This window comes from Aquarana catesbeiana, linkage group LG06 (assembly GCF_042186555.1).
Source record: "Aquarana catesbeiana isolate 2022-GZ linkage group LG06, ASM4218655v1, whole genome shotgun sequence".
NCBI lineage: Eukaryota > Metazoa > Chordata > Amphibia > Anura > Ranidae > Aquarana > Aquarana catesbeiana.
In genome coordinates this window covers 253365877-253386487 of record NC_133329.1, presented here as the reverse complement: position 1 = coordinate 253386487, position 20611 = coordinate 253365877, and the positions used below count along the sequence as shown (strand labels likewise).

At 41.8% G+C, this 20611-nt stretch overlaps 1 protein-coding gene across 1 annotated transcript in view; it reads right to left on the bottom strand.

Annotated features, from left to right (window-relative positions):
- The window catches only part of COL5A2 (collagen type V alpha 2 chain), a 300803-nt gene that overhangs the window by 82680 nt on the left and 197512 nt on the right, over nt 1–20611 (bottom strand). The window contains exons 15-18 of the mRNA XM_073633213.1: nt 13753–13797; nt 6243–6296; nt 5866–5910; nt 2716–2769 (exon numbers count right to left, since the gene is read on the bottom strand). Coding sequence (XP_073489314.1) covers nt 2716–2769; nt 5866–5910; nt 6243–6296; nt 13753–13797 — 198 coding nt within the window. The remainder of the gene's footprint in view (nt 1–2715; nt 2770–5865; nt 5911–6242; nt 6297–13752; nt 13798–20611) is intronic.

The window sequence follows — 20611 nt, the reverse complement described above, 5'->3', positions numbered from 1 at the left end:
ACTAAAACCATGTTGAAGGAGAGAAAAAAAATTCTCTCATATTTGTACTGTGCACATAAAACTAAAAACCTCAAAGGAATGTTAGACGTCAATAGCTAAACTGTTGATGCTATCTAGGAAACCTTAGAAATATTCCAAAGCAACTTGTGAGTAAGTAATTCTGTGTTGCACAATTTCCGTTTTTCTTTCTGTCTGAGGGGCAGCAAGGTCAGTCCATGGGAAGAGTTAGAAATATCTGACATGCACATTTGCTTGACTCAGTAATTGTGGTTTCCAGAATCCCAGATTTCTGATCATACAATAATTTTAAGAGGCTAGGTGGCCTCGTACAATACTGTCTTGTGGAAGCTCCAAGCAGGTAGACTACATCCTCTTTATGCCTTTGTTAGGTTTAAAATAGACCTGTACTTTGGAAGCATTTTGTAAACTAACAGAAACTCTTGGTTGTTGCTGCCATAATGTAGAAGAGAATACACCAAGTCATGTAACTACTAGAAGACACTAAAGAATATTTTTCATTCGATAGGTTTACTAAGCATCCAGGAAAGGAAAATACAGACTACTTTCTGCAAAGGCTCCAAGAACCATGAAATAAATGAGAAAGGGACAGTTGTCAGCATATGCATTTACATCCATCTCCTCATCCAACATTTACCAGCACCCAGTTTGTTACAGCAATCTGGCTTTCATCTATGTCGCACTTAAATCAACTATGTCTACATTTCTTTTTTGAGCTTACCCTGGCCTTCATAAAGGATTTTAGCAGGGGCGTAACTACCACCATAGCAACCCATGCGGGCGCTATGGGGCCCGCAGCCGAGTGGGGCCCAGTGAGGATAAAAGCACCGCCGGCACAGTCTCTCAGCCAGGGGAAGAGAGAGGAAAGGAAGAGGCGAGCTGTCCGTATCAGCAGAGAGCTGAATTGCCCGATGTAATAGCTTTCATTAGAACTTCCAGTGTTCCCGGGGCTCACGTCACATAGCTCCACCTTTTGGCCCGGTGCCTTTGATAGACAGAATGCCGATCCAATGCGGGACATGTGATGTCATCAAATGCGTCGGGCCAAGAGGTGGGGCTATGTGACGATGAGCCCCAGGAAGACAGGAAATTCAAATGAAAGCTATTACAGCGGGCAATCCCACTCTCTGCTGATCCGGGTGGCTTGCCTCTTCCTCTGCATAGGTGGGGCTGTATGGAGCACAGGCAGACCAGGCTGTATTGGGCACAGGTCACGCTGTATTGGGCATAGGTCACGCTGCATTGGGCACAAGTCACGCTGCATTGGGCACAGGTCACGCTGTATGTGGCACAGGTCACGCTGCATTGACACTAGGGCAGCTGTGGGGGGGGGGCTGTTTGCAGGGGGGCCCCATACAACATTTTGCTATGGGGCCCTGCTATTTCTAGTTACGCCCCTGGATTTTAGCCCATTATATGTAAGTTCTAGTAGAATGAATCACCCACCACTATCTCACAGGAACTTTATCAGTATAATCCCACCAAAGTTTCTAGCTTCACCCAGCTCATGCTCATATTCTACAGCAGCAAGATTCATTTGATATCTCCTGTGGAATTCTGCAGTGGCTGCAGACTACAGAACTGTGAACTTGTTGGTATAGTCATGTTCTGCTGTTACAATATACAGCTACACAGTTATTTTTTTTTTCAAGTGTTGAAGTAGAGAAGGATTAGAACTACTGTTAGGTTTTTGCTGCTATTTGAGACTTTATTAGAGAGATTTTCCCTTACTTACTGTCCCACTGACAACAGCTTTACCAAACAAAGACAAGACGTAAGAAAAAATCTGCAACAGGGACATTGGCAATAAATTTTTTTTTAAAATGACGAGGGTTTTAGCTTTCTATTACACTACTTAAGAAAAACATTTTACTTATATCTGTGCTGCGGTTGGAGATTGTCCCTTACTTCTTGTCTGGTAAAACATCGGGGTTAATTTACTAAAGGCAAATAGGTTGTTCACTTTGCAAAGGAATTGTACTTTGCAAGGTAATTTGCTCCAAGGCTTAGTTAATGTGATGAAGCTCTACTGTCTTCCATCATCCAATCACATGCAAGCACACAAATGGGTAATATTTGCAAAGCGACGCTCAAGCTCTGGAGCAAATTCTCTTGAAAAGTGAACAGGCTATTTGCCTTTAGTCTGCAGGACAGAGAGTAGTATTAAATCCCTCTAACAGAGCCCTAGATATCAGTAAAAACCCGGGGGGGGGGGGGGTTGCACATACATTTTATTTCAGGTATTTAATTAAATATATTTATATTCTCAATAATATTCTTATAGGTCAACTCTATACAAAACTGATGTTTGTTTTACAATGACAGTTTATAGTTTATTACAGCTCTGAGGTATTTTCTATAATGTATGTAAAGTAAAAACCTCATTAATAGAACTGCATTATAGTGATACCTTTCTTTTGGCCTTATGGTAGAGAAAAAAACTATTGGAGCCTCCAAAAGTTAAAAGAAGCCAATGGGTGATATAAATTTGCATCTATGCGGACAGAACCATGCACTACATGGTTGTTGGTAGTACAGTAGCTGCTGCTACTGTTTGAAAATGTGTCATAAATGTCTATATAGTGACATATTCACTAAATATTTATCTTTAAAGTTTAGAGTTACTCTAAGCAGGTCTGATAATTTTCTGATTAAGATATATTACCACTATATGAGTAATATATAAAACATTATTACCTTCATACCGGGGATGCCAGGAAATCCTGCAGCACCACTCAAACCTATGGGCCCCTGATGGACAAAACAGAAAAATGCATTTGTTTTCTGAGATTTGATTCCTATTGTTTACAATGACATTCAGATACCACAGTTATAGTCATATACATTTCAGAAAGACTGGTGGAGTATTAAAAATATATTTTAACACTAACAGACATTTAGCAACTAAAATTCAGATCAGTACAGCAGTTCACAAATGTGACTTGGCAGATTATGACATGCAATATTTGCAAAAAGTACCTTGATAACATCTTATCAAATATTATTACTTGCGGTATAGCTACCTTCCTGGTGCATATGTTTGAAATACAGTGATTGATTCTTCTACAGTGTTTGATGAATGTAAAATTTACTGCTTTATAAATATGCTTGTTGATATTATACCATTCAGGTTATGCACCGTAGCTGCCCTATTTCTTTTAAAACTTACAAAAGTGTCTGGACTGGATTCAATTGCAAACAAAAATAATAATGAAATAATCAAATATGAGCATATCTTTATAGATTATTGAAGATGATACACATAACAAACAAATTGTAAATGCAAAATAAAATTGCAAAAATGCAACCAAAAATTCATAAAGACCCAGTGAACCCTCTTGGACCTCCAATAGTTGCAGCAATGGAAAGTGTTACCAGCTATTTTTTATATATACATTGATCATCTTTTACAACCTTTGGCCCAAAACCTTCCATCATATAGCCATGACAGAATTCACTTATTACAGATGTTCATTTTATTTCTTGGGAATCCATGTACCTATGGCTCTAACTAGATGGGAGCCACTTTAAACATCACTACCCTACTACTACTACATGAGGTTGGATTGAGAGTAGTAGCACACTTCTTGGAAGATGACCCCCTACTAATCCCACAACAGGCCAATTTTATTTCAGAGGCCACTGAGTACTGCCTGACCAATAATTACTTTGAATTTGATAAAGATTACTATCTGCAGACCCAGGGCACTGTTATGGGAGCTTTAATTTCCCCCCAGTTATGCCATTTTGGCCATGGGTCTTGGGAACAGCTATTTATATGGCACAACAACCCCTTTGCAGCACACATCATTTTCTATGGATGATATATAGATGATATTGTCATTATCTGGAATGGCCCTACCACCACTGTGAATAGTTTTGTAAAACTTTGTAACACCAACAGTATGGGATTGTCCTTGACTTTGGTGAGTGATCCTGACAAATTGGCCTTTTTGAATTTAGAGTTGTGCCATCTATGCCCAGAACTAGGGATGCAATGATACCAGTATTGGTGCCAATACTGAGTATTGTCACAAGTACTTGTACTTGTGAAAATGCTCCCAATACCTAAAACTGATACTTTGTGGTGTGATTTGCATCCATACAAAGTGAATGTACGCAAATCACACTGCAAATAAGCACATGCAATTAAAACAGGAATGCAGTGTGATTCCTGTCTGAATCGCAGGTGGTTTCCCACACTGCTCCTGTGTGAACCCAGGCTGAAATCACTATGACAGGCCTGGGTGCACACAGGAGCGGTGGGGAAACCGCATGCGATTTGGACAGGAATTGCACCGCATTCCTGTCCAAATAGCATGCAATTCTTTGCAGTGTGATTTGCGCAAATCCATTTTGTATGGATGCAAATTGCACTGAAAAGTATCAGCGAGTATTCTACCCCAAACTACACCAAACCTAAGGCTGGCAACTCCTACTTCTACTATCAGAGCTTCCATCATCCCCGTTGGGTACAAAATATACCAAAAAACCAATTGTGTTGCTTGAAACACAACTGTAACCGCAAACAAGACTACATCTCCCTTGGTTATATGTTGAAGGATAAATTTCAGGACAAGGGTTACCCGGATACACTTGTTGAAGATGCCTTCCTGCATTATCGTGATCAGGAGGTCCATACCAATACCATACAAACCCTATTCAGATCACAAACTCCCAGGTTTACAACTCAATTTCACACCCAGTTTAGCCAGATGGAGCACATATTGCAAAAACATTGGTCCATCCTACTCGAGGTTCCTCACCTGGAAGCATCCCTGACAAATATACCAAAGGTCTCTTATAGACGGGCTAGAAACATTAAGGTCAATCTTGCTCCTAGTAGGGTCAAACACAATTCCACCAATGTGATCCGTTCTCTTACTTTTTTTTCCCTTAAAGGCATGTATAAGTGCTGGAAACCCAGATGCCCCACGTGTAAACATTTTTTAATAATCTATAAGGTGAAATGGAGGGTCTCACCATAACTTCGCCTTGTACTCCTCCAACCGGTTAATTAGCCCCACACTTCAGAACCACATCCCTTGATAGTTTATTCCTAAAAAGTATTCAGTCACTCTCTAAGTTCCAATATCCTTGTGATAATTGTTTATTTGGATATATAGATTGAATTATCTTTCTGTAGTTAATTTTTTCCTCCTAGTCTAGAAGAATAATTCTTAGTAGTGCTGTACATATTATGGTATGATTATGCGTAATATCTAGTGTATTCGTCGTTAACGAGCCGCAATTAACTATATCTATCTATTTAATTATACAGGACCCTTAAGCTCTGATTGTATTCTTCAATGTTGATTTTTAAACAACAACCAGTAAGTACAATAGTTAGCACATACATATAGATACATTTTTTTTATGTGTATGATCTTTTTCTGATATTTTAATATGTACTTCCCATACATTTTATGAAGTTTTTAGCTCTAATTTATACTTTTTAAATATGTCAGCACTGTAAACAGTTTTTGTATGTTAGGGTGCCCCTTTAAATGGTTTGTAATTCTATTTCCTACCCATGATATCCAGGTCCAGCCCATATATACCACACTTAAGATGGCTCCCCTTATGGCCTAATTAGGGAGCACACATGCTTTAAACACGTGTCACATCCGAGGCTTGACATCATCTCCTCGCTCATCGTGTCTCTGTGTCTGCCAGGAAGTGTTGGAATCCGACAGCGCGGCTGTCGGTGATCTGCAATATGACACATTCACAGCAAGACCGCTGCAGAGCTGCCCAGCGGGATTTACTGTTCCTACAAGATGGTCATTTCTTGTTGCACTTGGGGGGCGCTTTTCCCTTTCTCCATAAAATAAAACTGAAACTTACTATAGCTCCAGCTGCTCCGGAAAGCCCATTAGCACCTCTTGCACCCTGAAATGAAATACAGAACTTTTAAAAAAACATAATTATCTACAGTAAATACATGTTTAATTTTTTTCTACATCTATACACAATTTTTTCACATCTATATATATTGAATTACTGTAGAGGTTTTTATTTTTGTCTCTACTCTAATGTCATTACTGCATCTTATTGCCACTATACAAGGATTTTAAATATTTGCCTTTATTTTTCAAAACTTTAGATTTCGAATAAATATATTATACTATCTTCAGTAATACAGTACCTGTGTGTAAAATGATTAAGGATTTTTTACCAATAAGTAGTGATTTAAAGTATAAGGCAGGCAAAATGCAACTTACAGGTGTACCTTGAGGTCCCATACGTCCTCTCTCACCAGGCATTCCCCTTGGTCCCTTTATGCATGAAAAGAAAATAATTTGCTTAGAAAAAAATTGTATAATGAGAGAAAAAAATACAAAGCTTATGGAAAATTAAAAACATCAAGAACAGTTCATTATTACAACAAAGGTACCTAAGAAAATATTGGTGATCTTGGCTCTAAATTCAATCTTTTGAGTTTATGATCTTTTAGACTGTAACCAGAAGTTCTTCCTAGTGGCAATTTGATTAACCACTTGAGGTCCAGGCCATAGCCAAATGATAGCTACAGCACGGACCTCAATTTCCGGGAGGCCGTCATAGGACGTCCTCCCCTTTCCTCGTTCCCTGTGTACGCTCACGAGCACGCATCGGGGAAATTCTGTGCTGGCCGTGTCCCTTGGACACAGCCAGTCACAGATCGCTGTAAATGGCCAATCACAGCGGCCATTTACAGAGCGATCAGCGGTGCCAATGAGAAATGATCTCAAATGTAAACATATGAGATCATCTCACATTGCCGGCTCTCTCTCCTCACACAGAGACCGTGTGTGAGGAGAGAGAGGATATTTGCAGCGATCTGTGCCTTCAGTGCTCCAGTGAGTGTAAAAAAAAATTTACAGTGATAAAAAAGTGCCCAAACAGTGCCCAAACAGTGCCCCATCAGTACAGTGCCTATTTGGGATCTGTGCCAATCAGTGCCCACCTGTGCTAATTGGTGACCACCTGTGCCAATCTGTGCCCACCTGTGCCCACCTGTGCCAATCTGTGCTATTGGTGATCAGTGTCCGGACATCTGTGCACATCTTTGCAATCAGTGCCCACCTGTGCCACCTCATCGGTGCCCACCTGTGCCACCTCATCAGTGCCCACCTGTGCCAATCAGTGCCCATCTGTGTCCATCTGTGCCACCTCATCAGTGCACATCTATGCAATCAGTGCCCATCTGTGCCACCTCATCAGTGCCCATCTGTGCCACCTCATCAGTGCACATCTGTGCAATCAATCAGTGCACATCTGTTCCGCCTCATCAGTGCCTATCTGTTCCACCTCATCAGTGCCCATTTGTGCCACCTCATTGGTGCCCATCTGTGCCACCTCAGTGCCCATCTGTGGTGGCACATCAGTGCCTATCTGTGCCACCTCATCAGTGCATATCTGTGCCATAAATCAGTGCCCATCTGTGCAGCTTCATCAGTGCCCATCTGTGCCACCTCATCAGTGCCCATCTGTGTAATCAGTGCACATCTGTGTAATCAGTGCACATCTGTGCCGCCTCATCAGTGCACATCTCTGCCGCCTCATCAGTGCACATCTGTTCCACCTCATCAGTGCCCCTCTGTGTCACCTCATCAGTGCCCCTCTGTGCCACCTCAGTGCCCATCTGTGCTCATCAGTGCTGCCTCATCAGTGCCCATCAGTGCAGGCTTAGCACACACCTGTGTAGTCACATCACCACCAGCAACCATGTCCAAAAGAAGCTTTTCCGCCGGACGAGGCGTAACAGGTACTTTCCCAGGCTGATGAGAGCAATGGGGAGCTCTCTTGTTCGGATTCCATTTCAAACTCCGATTCTGAGTCGGACGTAAATTATGAGCCAGTCCTCAGTAGTGGAACACTGAGTGACTCAGAAGAGGAAGATATTCGGCACGCCAAACGAAGGCGGTCTGGTAAGGAGGCAGCGGCACACATCAGCACTGCAGCGCCATCCACCAGCACCGCAGTGCCATCCACCGGAACCGCAGTACCTCGGCAAGAAAGGCCAAGGACCCATGCCAGCCTTCCCGTTGCCCTTCAGAACCCCTTGTGGCTTTCTCCTAATTCAGGAGAAGCCAACATTTCCCCTTTCACTGCCCAGTCAGGAGTCCAGGTGGATACGGAGAATTTTTCCCCAGTCAATTTTTTTTATTTAATTTTTACAGAGGACATGTTATCAACAATTGTGGCCCAGTGCAACCTTTATGAACAGCAATTTATTTTAAATAATCCAACGTCCTATTATGCCCGTCCCTACAAGTGGAGAGACCTAACGGTGGAGGAGTTGAAGGTTTTTTTAGGCCTCACATTTTGTATGGGACTGACCAAAAAAAAAACACCTTGAATTCCTATTGGTCAACCCACCCCATTCACCACATGCCAATCTTCTCCAAGGTAATGCCCAGAACCAGATACCAGATGATAATGAGGTTCCTTCATTTCAATGATAACACCCAGTGCCCTCCCCGAAATGACCCAAATTATGAGCTTTTCAAAATTCGGCCACTTCTAAATTATTTTTCTGAAGTATTCCCCCAGCTATTTACCCCGGACTAACGCATATGTGTGGATGAGTCCCTTGTTAAATTTAGTGGCAGGCTTAAAATCAAACAATTTATTCCCAGCAAAAGGGCCCGCTATGGGGTGAAGATATACAAATTATGTGACCGAGTCACAGGGTACATGTATGCCTTCAAAGTGTATGAAGGGAAGGACACCCAGCTGCAACCCCCTAATTGCCCAGACTACTTGGGATCAAGCGGGAAAATTGTTTGGGACCTCATATACCCCCTACTGGAGAAAGGCTACCATTTATATGTAGACAACTTCTACACATCTCTGCCCCTGTTCCACAACCTTCACCGGAAGAAGACGCCAGCATGTGGCACCGTAAAAAAGAACCGGAAGGGCTTTCCTCAAAGTCTTGTCAATAAGAAGTTGAGGAAAGGAGAAATGGCAAGTCTGCGAAACAAGGAGATTTGGGCAGTGAAGTGGAGGGACAGAAGGGATGTCTACATGCTGTCTTTGATCCACAATGATACCTTTGTGGAAATTCCCAAAAGAAATGGCCCCATCCAAAAACCAAAATGCATTTCTGAATATAATTTGTTCATGGGGGGAGTCGACTTCAATGACCAAATGTTGGAACCATACCTTGCCACAAGACGGACATACCATTGGTATAAAAAAGTTGCAATTTATTTTTTTCAATTGGCTATATACAACTCATATGTAATTTACCGCAACTCCACCCAAAACCCCAAACGCTTCCTTGACTACCAGGAGGAAGTTTTCACTGCCCTTATATTCCTGAATGGCCCACCAGAAAACATCCGATCAGATGTTCTTAGTCGACTCTCCGAACTCCACTTTCCAGATAGACTCCCTCCCAGACCAACAGGCCAACGATGTAAAAAAAAAATGTAAGGTGTGTACTAGAACAGGAGTCAGAAGAGACACATCTTATTACTGTGCCCAATGTCCTTCCGAACTAGGCCTCTGCATAGGTGAATGTTTTCACCGTTACCATACTTCAATAAATTATTAGTGAAGTATGGTAAACGTAATCCTCAGTTCCTGCCTTCACACACCTTCACACCCCTTATGCCAGTGCCTGCTCTGTAACTGACCCTGGCTTGTTATTCGACCATGCTTCTGTCTGCCAATTCTGTACATACCTCTGCCTGATCTGGAACTGACTCTGGACTGTTATTCTACCATGTTTCTGCCTACCGATTCTGTACATACCTCTGCCTGATCTGGAACTGACCCTGGACTGTTATTTGACCATGCTTCTGCCTAACGATTCTGTACATACCTCTGCCTGATCTGGAACTGACCTTGGACTGTTTGACCATGCCTCTTGCCTGCCTCATGGACTGATCTTGTACCCTGCTACTGGACTAGTGGGATTCAACACAGGGTTCTCACATATGTGAGGGGCTCCAGAATTGTTTTTCTGGATGAAGAAAACAATTTTTTTTGTTTTCTCTTTCCTAGATTAGGATCTGGAGACTAGGAGGCTTCAAAGAGATTTGGGTAGGAGAAGCCTCTACCCCTGTCTCCATTCTGTCCTGAACGAGGCCCTACTTCTGCCTGCTGCCTGTAGGACTTATTGCCATTATGTCTCTGCCTGTTGAACTGACCACACCACATGTTCCTGCCTACTACCAGGACCAATATTTTTGGCACTTCTGACAATATCTCTGCCTGCACTGACCCTGGACTGTATATGGACAGTATCCCTGCCTGCTGCCTGGACAATTGTGTTTGCCAATGCTGACTTAGTCCCTGCCTGCTGCCTGGACCAGTGCTATCCTCCTGTGTACAACTGTGCTACTACAACCACAGGTAATCTTTTGTTTATGCCGCTTTGCTCAGCATAATGTATTTTGGGGTGTAATTCTTGGTATGTGCATGCTATGTGTTCCTTGCATGTTGGATCTCTGTATGTGGCCAGGCTGTGAAAAAGTCCCACACATGTGGTATCGTAAAACTCAGAAGGAGTAGCAGAATGTATTTTGGGGTGTCATTTTTGCTATCTAAATGATATGTGTTGGAGATATCCTTTAAACGGACAACTTTGTGTAAAAAAAAATGCGTTTTCATTTTTTTCCACATTTTCCAAAAACTTCTGGAAAAAAATGAACCATTCAAAAGACTCATTATGCCTCATAGATTATATAAACAAAAGAAGCAGCGCTATAAATCAAATATGTGATACTAAACCACAATTAGTGATTAATGGTATATAAAGTTCATGTACAATCAAGTGACACAGTAAAGTTCAATCAGTGAATGGAAGTCTTCAAAGGTGCAATGGATGAGAAACCAGACAACTGGGTCCCTTGTTAGGCAAACACAGATGGGACTGGATATACCTTCACCACACCACAGTGTTATGAATAAAATGGACGCTTACCAAATGGCAAGCTTGAAAAAGCTTGTGACCTTAACCCGGTCGGGGCCTTTTCTGAGATGGAAACACCTTTAGACCACTCTTCAGACCGTGGATGGCTCACTATCCTCCACATAAGGAAACCAGGATACAGGGAATACTATACTCCTATCTTAGAGTTGTTCTCACAAACATATTCCATTGGATTCTTCATTATAGAGGGTAAAGTGTCTATCCTTCTTGTTGGATTCCCGGGAATGCTGTGTATCCTAGGCACACTGTTTGACATTGGAATGTTTCCCCGTGGCTTAACGAAATAAATAAATACTTGCTTCTCCAAATTGTGGATTGAGATAAAGATGGGCCCAAATCATACTTACAGAGCCATTCATGTGGAATGACTATAGGTTCAGGGATGCATGGTATCCTGTCTGAATGGAATATGTTTGTGAGAACAACTCCAAGATAGGAGTATAGTATTCCCTGTATCCTGGTTTCCTTATGTGGAGGATAGTGAGCCATCCACGGTCTGAAGAGTGGTCTAAAGGTGTTTCCATCTCAGAAAAGGCCCCGACCGGGTTAAGGTCACAAGCTTTTTCAAGCTTGCCATTTGGTAAGCGTCCATTTTATTCATAACACTGTGGTGTGGTGAAGGTATATCCAGTCCCATCTGTGTTTGCCTAACAAGGGACCCAGTTGTCTGGTTTCTCATCCATTGCACCTTTGAAGACTTCCATTCACTGATTGAACTTTACTGTGTCACTTGATTGTACATGAACTTTATATACCATTAATCACTAATTGTGGTTTAGTATCACATATTTGATTTATAGCGCTGCTTCTTTTGTTTATTTAATTTGTAGTGTGTGTATCTCACCTTTAAGCGGCTGCTCTTTTTTCAATTGTTCCTTATTTACTTACTTGATTGTGTTAATTGTGTATAGTATATAGCGCGGTGGTTTCCTCTTTTATTTGCCTCATAGATTATATGTTGGGGTGTTAGGTTTCCAAAATGGGGTCATTTTGTGGGTGTTTCCATTGTCCTGGTGCTCTAGGGCCTTCAAAAGTGTAATAGATGGTTGAGAAATGAGATGTGTAATTTATGCTTCTAGAACACCTGATGGTGCTGCCTGAATGTTGGACCTCTGTATGTGTCCAGGAAGTGAAAAAGTCCCACATGTGGTATCGTTATACTCAGGAGGAGTAGCAGAATGTATTTTGGGGTGTCATTTGTGGTATGCACATGCCATGTGAGAGAAATAAGCTATTACAATGACAATTTTGTGAAAAAATAAAAATAAAAAAATAAAAATCTTAATATTGCAAAGAATTGTGGGAAAAAATTACAACTTCAAATAACTCACCATGCCTCTTACTAAATACCTCGAAATGTCTACTTTCCACAAAGGGGTCATTTGGGGGACATTTGTACAGGGTCTCAAGAAATGAGATAGGCCACCAGTACATCAGATGTGATACATTTTTTATGATTTGCACCATAGCTTGTAGACTCTAAAACTTTCAGACAGACCAAATAATTTCCACAAATTTTGGGTTATTTTTACCATAGATATGTAGCAGTATAAATTGTGGCCAAAATTTATGAAGAAAAATTACTAATTTGCAAAATATTATCACAGAAATGAAGAAAATTTGTTTTTTTTCAAAATGTTTGGTCTTTTTTCATTTATAGCGCAAAAAATAAAAAGCCCAGAGGTGATCAAATGCCACCAAAAGAAAGCTCTATTTGTATGGAAAAAAGGACAAAAAAATCATTTGAGTACAGTGTTGCATGACTGAGTAATTGTCATTCAAAATGTGAGAGCACCAAAAGCTGAAAATTGGTCTGGACAGGAGGGGGGTTTAAGTGCCCAGTAAGCAAGTGGTTAGTATAAAATATATATCATACATCATTGTTCTTAACCGGCTCTCTGAAAGTGGCAACAGTGGCCCATGCCCGTGCAAATGTGGCAGGGCCACTTTTACGTTTAAATAGGAGGGCATGTTATAAGGTGACAACACAGGAGCATTACTGGTAGGCACTTGCCACCCCATAACAGGAAGTGCCTAAACAGGGACCTTTGTGACTGGATAACCAAGTATACATTTATTGAGCTGCAGATTTTTTTAATTGGAATCAACTTTTGAGATTAACATGCTAAAGATTTTAGTTTTTTAGATATATTTTAATAGGTTGGCTATATAGAGGTGGTGGGGGGATTTAAAAATGTTGTTTATGCAAAATAGACAACTTGAAGTGCTTTACACATAACAACATACAGACCATCTGATAGGAAGCAGTTGCTGTTCAGCTGACAATTGTCTATCCTGCTCCTTTGCTTCTTCATTCAACTTTTGTGGAGTTGGTATCAACAGGGATGCCAAATTTCTGAGCATCTTAGTAAACTATCAGATTTTTGGTAACAGAGAGGACCATAACTATACTTATATCTTTGACATTTTTTTATATATTTTATTGTAATACAAAAGTTAAACAAAAAAGCAGACATATGTTGGTAACATACTGTAACTATTTACCATCTGAGTCAATATTTGGCTGCTATTACATGCATTGTGAGTTTTTCTGAAGGTACGTTTCTACCATCTTTGTACATCCAGATCTGCAAGTTCTGTGGGTTTGGATAGGACTGTTGCTGAACTAAAAATTTTTTATGCTATATTATTTTATGCTAAGTGCTGCAGAGAAAAGGTCAGTGTCAGTGCTTGAAAACTAACCATAACTATAATATTAATGCTGATTAGTACTTGAGTGCAGCTTTAATAAAAAATAAAAGAAGTTGTTAAGTTCATGGCATTCATACTGAGTGCTGACTTACCGAAGGGCCGTTGGTACCCATTGGACCAGTAGGACCAGATTCTCCCTACAAAGAAAGAGTTCAAATAAAATAATTATACTACTACTGTTACTACTACTACTACTACTACTATTATTATTAATAATAATAATTTAGGTTGTAGCCTAAACAATAATTTACATTTAGTATTAATAAATACTAAATAAACTAAAATAAACATATAACATTCAGGCCTGTAATATTTCACAATGTTTAAACCAACAGTGTACAAGAAGATAATGATATTGGTCGAATCATGGTAAGCAGTTAAAAACAGTGCACAAGAGGAAAGAAACATTAAAATGTATGTCAAGGCAAAAATAAAATTATGCAGTACATCTATGCAGTACATGCATATTTACCTATTGTTTATCCCTTTAAAGACTCTGCAAGTACAGAAAAATACCTGTTGTTCTGTCATAAATGCACTCACTTTTGTTGACTGACATCACACTTTTTGTGGACCGAGAGGTGGCAACTCTCCCACTGTCTTTTACTAATTGAGTCACCCTGCCACTCTCTGATCTGCACAACGTAAAGGCTAACTGTTTGAATGTAGATAATAAGAATTAGGTAGGTTGAAAAGGCTCTTTTTGTTGACACAGGAAGTGTTCAGAGGACACAGGGCAGCTCTGAATTTCTGACAAGATCAACACATTGTTTTGCACTTGAAACAATACAGAAAAATGCTTCTAAATGTATATTTAACAAACTAAAAGGAAGCAATTAAGGGCACTTTCACACTGGCAGCACCCGGGCGTCGGCGGAAAAATGCTGTTATTTTTAGCGGCGCTTTACCGTCGTTTTTGCAGCGTTTTTCGGCTGCTAGCTGGGCACTTTTAACCCCCGCTAGTGGCCAAAAAAGGGTTAAAACCACCTGCAATTTGCAGCGCTGCCCATTGATTTCAATGGACAGGGGCGCTTTAGGAGTGGTGTATTTTGACGTCCTGCCAGCGCAGCGCCCCAGTGTGAAAGCACTTGTGCTTTCACACATAGATTGCAGCTGAGGCTTTTTTCAGGAGCTTTACAGGCGCTATTTTTAGCGCTAAAGTGCCTGAAAAAGGCCTCTAGTGTGAAAGGGGGTCTAAGAGAAGTTTATTGTTATACACTTTAAGTATAGTGGGAATCACAACACTAAGTGAACCTTTTATTTAAAAAGCAATTACAGCAAATGAAATGTGCGGAAATATTACTGTATTATATGGTGATGTGAAGAAACTTGCCCTCCTATTGTATCCTGCTCTTCGCGGCACGTCATATATCTTTGGGCTAATCTGTTAAAGTGGTAGTAAACTCTGTTTCCTATACCTACAGGTAAGCCTAATAAATAAATATCTCCTAAACTTGCACTGTTTAGGAGATATTCAGAGTGCATGCAGCTGGTGACGTCCCTGGCGCATGTGCTCTGAAGGTCTGGCAAACAGTGCTGGACCTTCAGAGCCTGTGCCATAAATGGCGGCTCCCACACACATGCACGGGACTGACGTCATCGTACTCCAGGCCACTCATTGAGGAAGGAAGACCGGGGGAAGATGTTAGCCGTCTCAGCAGCAATGAGTAATCCTCCATTGATCAAAGGAAAATTTTCCAACAAGCTGGTTTGAGAGAAGTTTTGGATTGACTTCTCAGGATCAGCCATAGATAAATTGAAATTCATCCAATCCCTGCTGAACCAGCCAAATTTCGATTAATCTATACCCAGGTTAACTCTAGTTTATTTGTGTTATATGAGTATGTGCCTTAGGTCTCAAGAACGAAAGAGGAACCTTTATGCAGGCACAAAATACACTCAAGCAAAGCAAATACGGGGCATGCATGCACCAATCAGTAGAATATTGTAATTGTATTTAACTAAAATAAGATTTTTAAAAGTTGTTTTCCATTGTGCAGACTGTATTTATACCCATACATTTTCTAGATTTGGATAAAATGGTGAAAGGTTAGGACCCCTTTCAGTTTCTACTGCTACTGAGAGCTCCATTAGAGAGGTTTCCCTTCAATTCCCCTTGGGATGGAAATGCAACAGTTTTATTAAATATAAACTTCAAAATACCTTTTCTCATCAGCAGTATATAGCATTCTTGTGACTTGTATCAGTGTCTGGTTAAAGCTTGTAGGATAAGTTTTCATTTTCCCCGATCCTCTGTCTGGACAGTGCTGATTAGCTCTGTGCTGATCACGTGCATCCTCCCAAGAAAAAAAAATCTCTAGCAATACACACCAAACTGAGCATGTGCAGCTTGTCCCCTAATGTTCGGTTCTATCAGGAGATGGTTTGGAGTCAGTTAAAGAAGGGGAGAATCAGTGAGACTGGCTACAAATGTTTTGGGAAATGTAAATGACATTTGAAGTGGTACACTGAACTTCATTTTATTGGTTATGTCTTGTTGAGAGTAATAAGTGGTCACATATTACTCGCTCCCCTACTTGCAGCCACCTTGGGTGGGCAAGACTGTGACTAGTCTACGTTTTTGGGAAGACGCACACAAGGAGGTGGCTTGCGTGGCAGTCGAACACAGTAGACGTTCCTTTCTCTCTCTCTCTCTCTCTCTCTCTCTCTATCCATTTTGTCCTCGTTAACTTGAGATTGTGATATAGTCTGAACCGGTACCAGGTGACGAATAGAGGATTTGCCAGACCCTTTCAGAATCCACGGCAACCTTGTGACCCGTCTAAAATCCTGAGCAGACACATAAATATCCCAATCATCAAGACAGAAAGTGATAAGGCAGCCTTATATATCGGAGAGTGGTCTGAAAGAGGGACAGGAGACGGTTAGAAGAATTGTCGGACCCTTGAGTCCAAGACAGCTTCATAAAACCATCATATAAATCCTGAGCCCGGGCACATAAACTCTCCAGTAGCTAATGATGGGGCAGAAGTTAGAGAGACCCAAAGAGGGTAGTTTGGCTTAGTACTAGAGCGAGAAAAGGAGAAGATGCTGTCAAAAAGGGAAGAAATTGGCAAAAGTGTGTGGGGTCACTATGCATTTGGGTGGACGGCTAGAGCCAGATGAATGGCATATCCTTTTGTGTCGGACCACAGGCTGCTGCGTACAGCAGACGCTTGGTTTAAAGTTGCAAAAGCTATTCTTGAAGAAGGGTGGACGGAACAGGAAACAAATCGAAATGGTTGTATTGTATATGTGTATAAAAAAACAGAAAAGGGGTCAAAATCCAAGACAACCAGCCAGCCACCGCCCTATGGTGGCATCCGGTCCTCAGGAAGTGGGTACTGTCCCTCTGGCACTGCCCCTTCCCCTGTGCACAGTGACACCTCCCCACTGACACCTCCACCTCATCCCCCCGAACCTCCACCATGCTTGAATGTAGGCAAGGCACACTTGTCTTTGTAATCCTCATCTGGTTGCCACCACACATGCCTGACACCATCTGAACCCCCCTTACCAAAACCCACCCACATGTATCCGGTGATAGACCAATCCTACGGAACATATTATAAGGCCCAACCTACCCCATTAATGATGGGTTCTTTCTCTGATGGGGATAGCCAGGAAAGCGAGGTGACCTCACAGAGCCCTAATCACAAAACACGTGAGACTCAAGTAACCGGTCCTGCACAGACACGTGAGACTCAGCCCGGTCCCTCCCATCAAAGCCCCGACCAGTGTCATGCCAACCCTGTCGTGGTGCCCGAAGCCCTGCCTGACACGCATGCCAGGACAACTACGATCCCACCCCAATGGAATGTCACATTCCAGCAGTATGACTCACAAGCTGGGGGAATAACGGATTCCTTCACGTCAATGTTTGGCAACCCATTTGGTAGACCCCTCCTACGCCCCTCACAGTTCGAAACACACACTCAACAGCCACCGCCCAGGACTCCGTACCACCCAGGATATGGACCAAGGGTCCATCAAGACCTCAGATACGTACCACCACAGAACACAGGGGGAGCACCTAGGGGAATAACTGCGGCACAAGGGGCTCCCCTGATGCACATAACTTTCACCCTCTCTCAGGCTGCATCTCTTGTCATGAGCCTACAGAACCCTAAAAAGCAACCCATGCCATTTTACAGAAGGATCGCCCAAATTCAAAAGACATACGCGGCCATGTGGAGGGATTTGGTGAGCCTGTGCGAGATAACGGCAGGGGATGCTTACTGGCCAGTGATGGAGCAATGCTTTGATGAATATTATAGTGACAATAGCTATGATTCAGGATGTGACTTCGTGGCCCAATTTAAAAAATGGGCTCAAGAATGCTTGGCAGACCAGGCGACTAGTATACAATAGGTTACACAGGACAAAGGTTACATAGTTACATATAGTTACATAGTAGGTGAGGTTGAAAAAAGACACAAGTCCATCAAGTCCAACCTATGTGTGTGATTATGTGTCAGTATTGCATTGTATATCCCTGTATGTTGTGGTCATTCAGGTGCTTATCTAATAGTTTCTTGAAGCTATCAATGCTCCCCGCTGAGACCACCGCCTGTGGAAGGGAATTCCACATCCTTGCCGCTCTTACAGTAAAGAACCCTCTACGTAGTTTAAGATTAAACCTCTTTTCTTCTAATTTTAATGAGTGGCCACGAGTCTTGGTAAACTCTCTTCTGCGAAAAAGTTTTATCCCTATTGAGGGGTCACCAGTCCGGTATTTGTAAATTGAAATCATATCCCCTCTCAAGCGTCTCTTCTCCAGAGAGAATAAGTTCAGTGCTCGCAACCTTTCCTCATAACTAAGATCCTCCAGACCCTTTATTAGCTTTGTTGCCCTTCTTTGAACTCGCTCCATTTCCATTACATCCTTCCTGAGGACTGGTGCCCAGAACTGGACCGCATACTCTAGGTGCGGCCGGACCAGAGTCTTGTAGAGCGGGAGAATTATCGTTTTATCTCTGGAGTTGATCCCCCTTTTAATGCATGCCAATATTCTGTTTGCTTTGTTAGCAGCAGCTTGGCATTGCCTGCCATTGCTGAGCCTATCATCCACTAGGACCCCCAGGTCCTTTTCCATCCTAGATTCCCCCAGAGGTTCTCCCCCCAGCGTATAGAATGCATTCATATTTTTGCCACCCAAATGCATTATTTTACATTTTTCTACATTGAACCTCATTTGCCATGTAGTCGCCCACCCCATTAATTTGTTCAGGTCTTTTTGCAAGGTTTCCACGTCCTGCGGAGAAGTTATTGCCCTGCTTAGCTTAGTATCGTCTGCAAATACAGAGATTGAACTGTTTATCCCATCCTCCAGATCGTTTATGAACAAATTAAATAGGATTGGTCCCAGCACAGAACCCTGGGGCACCCCACTACCCACCCCTGACCATTCTGAGTACTCCCCATTTATCACCACCCTCTGAACTCGCCCTTGTAGCCAGTTTTCAATCCATGTACTCACCCTATGGTCCATGCCAACAGACCTTATTTTGTACAGTAAACGTTTATGGGGAACTGTGTCAAATGCTTTTGCAAAATCCAGATACACCACGTCTACAGGCCTTCCTTTATCTAGATGGCAACTCACCTCCTCATAGAAGGTTAATAGATTGGTTTGGCAAGAACGATTCTTCATGAATCCATGCTGATTACTGCTAATGATATCGTACGTATTACTAAAATCCTGTATATAGTCCCTTATCATCCCCTCCAAGAGTTTACATACTATCGATGTTAGACTAACTGGTCTGTAATTCCCAGGGATGTATTTTGGGCCCTTTTTAAATATAGGTGCTACATTGGCTTTTCTCCAATCAGCTGGTACCATTCCAGTCAGTAGACTATCTGTAAAAATTAGGAACAACGGTCTGGCAATCACTTGACTGAGTTCCCTAAGTACCCTCGGATGCAAGCCATCTGGTCCCGGTGATTTATTAATGTTAAGTTTCTCAAGTCTAATTTTAATTCCGTCCTCTGTTAACCATGTAGGTGCTTCCTGTGTTGTGTCATGAGGATAAACACTGCAGTTTTGGTTACTGAAGCCCCCCGATTCACTCGTGAAGACTGAGGAGAAGAATAAATTCAATACCTTCGCCATCTCCCCATCCTTTGTAACCAGATGTCCTTCCTCATTCTTTATGGGGCCAATATGGTCTGTCCTCCCTTTTTTACTGTTTACATACTTAAAGAATTTCTTGGGATTTTTTTTGCTCTCCTCCGCTATGTGTCTTTCATGTTCTATCTTAGCTGTCCTAATTGCACGCTTACATTTCTTATTGCATTCTTTATAAAGTCTGAATGCTGAGGATGATCCCTCAACCTTGTATTTTTTGAAGGCCTTCTCCTTTGCTTTTATATGCATTTTTACATTGGAGTTAAGCCATCCAGGACTTTTGTTCGCTCTTTTAAATTTATTACCCAATGGGATACATTGGCTAATGCCCTTATTTAATATGCTCTTAAAGCAAACCCATCTCTCCTCCGTATTCTTTGTTTCTAATATTTTATCCCAGTTTATGCCTTTTAGCAAGGTTTGTAGTTTAGGGAAGTTGGCTCTTTTGAAATTCAGTGTCTTTGTATTCCCTTTATGTTTCCTATTTGTGTGATTTATACTGAAACTAATTGACCTGTGATCACTGTTACCTAAATTGCCCCGCATTTCCACATCCGTGATCAGGTCTGTATTGTTGGTAATCAGTAGATCCAGTAATGTTTTATTTCTAGTTGGTGCGTCTACCATCTGACCCATAAAATTGTCCTGCAAGACATTAAGGAACTGGCGAGCCTTAAATGAATGTGCGGTTCCCTCCGCCCAGTCTATGTCTGGATAATTAAAATCCCCCATTATGATAACACTTCCCATTCTTGCTGCTAATCCAATTTGTGATAGGAGATCCGTCTCCACTTCCTCCCTCAGGTTTGGGGGCCTATAGC